General features: G+C 38.6%; 1 protein-coding gene across 1 annotated transcript in view; it reads left to right on the forward strand.

The window, feature by feature from the left end:
* The window catches only part of LOC128643541 (SR-related and CTD-associated factor 4), a gene marked incomplete at its 5' end in the record, with an annotated part of 47,734 nt that extends 41,814 nt beyond the window's left edge, over positions 1 to 5,920 (forward strand). Inside the window, one exon of the mRNA XM_053696385.1 lies at positions 5,747 to 5,920. Coding sequence (XP_053552360.1) covers positions 5,747 to 5,905 — 159 coding nt within the window. The remainder of the gene's footprint in view (positions 1 to 5,746) is intronic.
* Between the last annotated feature and the right edge of the window lie 446 nt (positions 5,921 to 6,366).

Consider the following 6,366-nt stretch of genomic DNA (forward strand, 5'->3'; position numbering starts at 1 on the left):
TTACAGGCAACTAAAGATTTTCGCCAAACTTCTTCCCTGTTTGTCGTTTATTCTGGACAGAGGAGAGGTCAAAAAGCTACTGCTACCTCTCTCTCTTTTTGGCTTCGTAGCATAATACGTTTAGCCTATGAGACTGCTGGACAGCAGCCTCCTGAAAGAATTACAGCTCATTCCACTAGAGCTGTGGCTTCCACTTGGGCCTTTAAGAACGAGGCCTCTGTTGAACAGATTTGCAAGGCTGCAACTTGGTCTTCTCTTCATACTTTTTCCAAATTTTACAAATTTGACACTTTTGCTTCTTCGGAGGCTGTTTTTGGGAGAAAGGTTCTTCAGGCAGTGGTCCCTTCCGTATAAAGATCCTGCCTGTCCCTCCCGTCATCCGTGTACTTTAGCTTTGGTATTGGTATCCCAGAAGTAATGATGACCCGTGGACTGACTACACTTAACAGGAGAAAACATAATTTATGCTTACCTGATAAATTCCTTTCTCCTGTAGTGTAGTCAGTCCAGGGCCCGCCCTGTTTTTTATGGCAGGTCTAAATTTTTAAATTATACTCCAGTCACCACTGCACCCTATAGTTTCTCCTTTCTCGTCTGGTTCTTGGTCGAATGACTGGGTGTGACGTAGAGGGGAGGAGCTATATAGCAGCTCTGCTTGGGTGATCCACTTGCACTTCCTGTTGGGGAGGAGTTAATATCCCAGAAGTAATGATGACCCGTGGACTGACTACACTACAGGAGAAAGGAATTTATCAGGTAAGCATAAATTATGTTATATATATATATATATATATATATATATATATATATATATATATATATATATATATATATATATATATATATATATATATATATTTATATATATTGCCACTTGACAGGGAAAGAGAGGACATGCTGGAATATCAGTGCTAGATTTAATTATTTGCTTTAATTTTAATATGCTCATATATTTACTGGATTGCAAATACCTTCCCTGGTACTGAGGAGTGGACTATATAAGTTTTCTTTATGTCACTTATGGGCAGTTTTATACATGTGTAACAGCGCCACCTAATGGTCAGAGCATTGCTATCCACTGCTAGAGAATATTTATACTAGTCTCCTATACTGCATAGCTTTCTACTCAAGGTTTGTTGCTGTGGACATTTAATTTATTTTATTTTTTAAATTCTATGCCCCTGAAAGGGGAAAATTAAAATATTTAAATAAAAAAAAATTGTCAAATATAGCAGCTTTAGTGAAATGGTTTGCAAATGTGTAAAATTTATCAGAATGCAACAAATAATGTTCTATTTGTTACAGCAAATAGCAAGCAGATTGATTTTATGTATTGCTGACCCCTATGAGCAAATCAAAAGTAATTTAGCTCTGTGTACTTCAGGGAAACTGTGTAACTTTAAAGGGCCATTATACACCCAAAAAAATATAGGCTACTTAAATAAAGCACCAACAGAAGATAAAGTTTGTAATTGACAAGTATTAGCAATTTTGCTGCTAAATCTCCTAAAAATGATTATAAAGTTTGTAATCCTCTCAGTGAATGAGAATACGAACGTAATCTCCACTAGCTTTGAGAGCAAGGCTTTTTCTACACTCCCCATCTAGTGTCTTTTACAGCCAGCCCCCATGCTGGGGCTGTCTGTGTAATAGATAAGGCTGCCACAAATCCCCAGCATTTCTCCCTTACTGTTTACAGTGGCACAGATCTCACTCCCCCCTCTGTCCTCCCTGGTAAGCTTTCTGTAGAAACAAGAGGAATATTTCACTCACAGCTCTGAGAAACATGATCCTGAGATGTTTTACAGAGTCAAAAGTAGATTGTGTTTTTATTCCATTCAAACAGCCTTTGATTAGTTTTGAGAATCATTCCATCGTATCTCACAATTTATGGGATGTTGGCATTTGCATAATGTATACATCTCTTACAGAAATGTCACTGATATCTTATGTGTATAGCAGATCAATGATGGATTTTACTATCAATTAATGTCAATTAATAACAGACTGTTACCAGCAAAGTTTATTCACCCTAAGTAATAGTGGTAGCCAAATGCTGTAGAAGAAAGTTTCCCCTAAGCCAGCCTGAAACTCTGCACCTTGGCAACATCCAGAGCTCCGCCCCCTGCTTTACAGATAATACAGTATGAATATTTAGGCAGAAGAGTGGGATTAGCTGCAGGGGGTGGAGCTCTGGATGTTGCCGAGGTGCAGAGAAATGGCTGGCTTAGGGGAAACTTTCTTCTACAGCATTTGGCTACCACCACTATTACTTAAAGGGTGAATAAACTTTGCTGGTAACAGTTTGTTATTAATTGGCATTAACCCTTTGAGTGCTAAGCACTTTCCCACCTGGGTGCTAAGGTTTTCTTAAAGGGTTTTTTATTTAATATTTTTAAAAATATATATTTTTTTTACTTTTTTTTAATTTATTTCAGATCCCCAAGACTTACACTGTTGGAAAGGTTAGACGATTACCTTTCCAACGGTGGGTCTTGGGGATCTGTAGCTGCTTAGATGCCTGAGATACAGGCTTCTAAGCAGCATATCCCCTGCTCCTATATTTAACATTGTTAATGTTAAATAAAGTTGCGCGTGACGTCACCACGCAAAACGGAAGCCCCGGCGATGCCTTTTATTATTTAGCAGCGATTGCCGGGGTAGTAGTGGGTGGGAGCCCACAGATCTCCCTCAAGTTGGGAGAGTGCTAGTGACGGCTCTGAGCCGTCATTAGCACCAGAGTGGAAAACTCTGTGACGGCTAAGAGCCGTCATTAGCACTCAAGGGGTTAATGGATAGTAAAATCCATCATTTATCTGCTATACACATATCAGTGATATTTCTGTAAGAGATGTATACATTATGCAAATGCCAACATCCCATAAATTGTGAGATACGAATGATTCTCAAAACTAATCAAAGGCTGACATCGCCAGTGAATTGCTTATGCAGATATTGGCTATTTGAATGGAATAAAAACACAATCTACTTTTGACTCTATTTCACACACAGCTCTGTAAAACATCTCAGGATCATGTTTCACAGAGCTGTTATTCCTCTTGTTTCTACAGAATGTTTACCGGGGAGGACAGAGGGGGGAGTGAGATCTGTGCCACTGTAAACAGTCAGGGAGAAATGCTGGGGATTTGTGGCAGCCTTATCTATTACACAGACAGCCCCAGCATGGGGGCTGGCTGTAAAAGACACTAGATAGGGAGTGTAGAAAAAGCCTTGCTCTCAAAGCTAGTGGAGATTACGTTCGTATTCTCATTCACTGAGAGGATTACAAACTTTATAATCATTTTTAGGAGATTTAGCAGCAAAATTGCTAATACTTGTCAATTACAAACTTTATCTTCTGTTGGTGCTTTATTTAAGTAGCCTATATTTTTTTGGGTGTATAATGGCCCTTTAAGTGCCACTTAAAGATTTTCCATTTTCACACATAATATATGTTTGTTTATGCAAGTCCATCTACAGGCCTGCCATTGGGGGTATGGTAGTTGGTAACTGAGCTCCTAGGAACACCTGGGCTTGAACTCTGTTATCAGTGCTATTTATTATTAGTTGCTATGCTATGTCCAGCTTATATCTGCTATAGATGATTTGTGTGATGATTTGTGTTACTTAAAACTACATAGTTTCCCTGAAGTACACAGAACTAAATTTCTTTTGATTTGCTCCATATTGGTAAGTTTCTGTCCGATATCGATTATTTTCAGAAATTCCAAATATCAGCCCTAATAATCGGCCGCTCCAATATGTCGGTCTACCCCTAATTATTACCAGTACCTAGATTTTGTTTTTCCTGGGCTAACGTTTCCATTTCATAGCTCTTCCATTTGGTTTAGCTACGGCTCCCAGGATCTATACTAGAGTTTAGGGGCTCTCCTTTCTGTAGTCAGACTACAGGGGGATGTCGGTGGCGCCATAATTGGACGCCATCTTTACATTTAGCGTCATCTCACACAGAGAGGTTACTATGGTATCTTCAGACGCATGCTGGAAGTTAAAGGGACATAAACCAGGTTGAGATCTGTGCATATCCTAAAAGGGCTAATTAATTAAAAATAGTTTGCATAAAAAAATGTTTAAAAATTGCTGGCAAGTATTTTAAAATAATTTTCAAAAATAAGCAAAATGAATTACATAGCTAAGCTGCTTGGAGCAGTCAACTCCCCCCCCCCCCCCTTATCAGTGTTTAGACACAGGCATTTTATTTCAACTGAGTTCACAGCAGATAATCCCTATGCACTTTTGCATCCTACCAAAATAACAATAGATATGCACTTTTGCATCCTACCAAAATAACAATAGATATAGATAGAAGGAAATGTGTGGCGGAGTTAGAGCTTTACAAGTCAGAAACTAAAAAGAAATGGTTAATGGCGAGGCACTGCAGTATACATTTTTACAAGTAAAGTAATTAAAGTACATATTATATTTTGTCTCTATCCCACTCACTTTAAGTCTGGAAAAAAGTTCCCTTTCCTCTGACACAAGAATTAACTTTCTGGGAATTATTATATATTCTATCGGCATGCATATTTATCTCACAGATAAGCTCATGGAGAAGTTACAATCTGCCTGCCGTCTACTTCAATCCTCTCTTCAGGGGCTAAAGGCATAGAAGTAGTAGACCTCAAGGTAGCGACCTAGGATACTATTCCTTTTGCTTGTTTCATCTAAGACCTCTACTGTTATGTATGCTCAGTCAATGGATTGGGAATCACCTAGATCTGTCTCAGACAATATCTCTGGGTCCAGTGTCAAGAGAGTATTTTTCCTGGTGGCTGTCTCAGGAATCAGTCCTTCAGGGCATGTGTGTCCTACAGAATCCTGTGAGACCTTCACAACAGATGCAAGTTTGACAGGCTGGGGCTCTGTCTGGGGTTCTCTGAGAGCCTTGGGCACCTGGCTTCCACAGAAAGCGGTCCTCCCAATCAAAATTCTGAAATTGATGGCCATTTTAAATGCTTTTCAGTTGTGTCCCGAATTGAATTTCTTTTTATTCGATTTTAATAGGACATCATCACTTCGGTCAACTTCTGTTAAGTTTTGGTTTATCTTGATATCCTTTTGCTGGGGCAGCAATGCTCTACTGTGATCTCGTTGTACACATCGGATGAAGCAATGAATAGGCATATAAGTGCAACCACCAATCGGCAACTAGCTCCCAGTAGTGCATTTCTGTTTCTGAGCCTACTCAGGTATGCCAGTCGACAGGATTTCAAGAAAACATATTAAATTATAGAAGTAAATTGGAAAGTTGTTTGAAATGGTTTGCTCTATCTAAATCAAAGTTGACTGCTGAAGCATTAAAGAAATATTGCAGAAACACTAAGGACTTGAATCATGAAGAGATTAAACATTTGTGAACTAGGAACACAACTCTGGTGTGAAGCTAACTTTTGTTGGGAGAGATGTAAATATAAGTGAAGAGCAAAGTTATGTTGCAGTGAAGGGTGCATGACATCAGGATATGGGGCTAGAGTCAGATTAAAGAAATGTTGTAATTTTAAAAGAGGAAACTTCTGTGAGTTATTTTTTGTTTTTTTGTCCTCCTTGGATAAATTACCCTTGGTGTATCCCTGTATTGCCATACTTTTCACTAGATTACACTTCTTAATTGCTAACAGATTTCCAGTTAGTTTATAGCTCATTTAGTGCATTCTGCCTAAAACAAAAATGACCTGGGCAATCTGATTTTAAAGTAAGTTCTTTTGTTTCCCTCCTATTCCTATAGCTTCAGCAGATTCTTCAGACTTTTCAACAGCCTCCAAAGCCTCAATCCCCACAGTTGGATGAAAATGTTATTGCACAGGTTGAGGCTATTACATCTCAGTTACAGACTGCCCAGTCACAGCAAGCAGAGAAGACCACTACATTTGACAAGGTATTGTAGTATTAATGTAAAAGTAATCTGTAAACAGGAAATTTGTGGCACAAGTGCTCAAGAAAGCACTAAATATACAGTGGATATAAAAAGTCTACACACCCCTGTTAAAATGTCAGATTTCTGTGATGTAAAAAAATGAGACAAAGATAAATAATTTCAGAACTTTTTCCACCTTTAATGTGACCTATAAACTGTACAACTCAATTGAAAAACTGAAATCTTTTAGGTGGAGGGAAAAAACTAAAATAATGTGGTTGCATAAGTGTGCACACCCGCTAACTGGGGATGTAGCTGGGTTCAGAATTAAGCAATCACATTCAAAATCATGTTAAATAGGAGTCAGCATACACCTGTCATCATTTAAAGTGTCTCTGATTAACCCCAAATAAAGTTCAGCTGCTCTAGTTGGTCTTTCCTGAAATTTTCTTAGTCGCATCCCAGAGCAAAAGCCATGGTCCACAGAGAAC

This window comes from Bombina bombina, unplaced genomic scaffold, assembly GCF_027579735.1.
Source record: "Bombina bombina isolate aBomBom1 unplaced genomic scaffold, aBomBom1.pri scaffold_1068, whole genome shotgun sequence".
Lineage (NCBI taxonomy): Eukaryota > Metazoa > Chordata > Amphibia > Anura > Bombinatoridae > Bombina > Bombina bombina.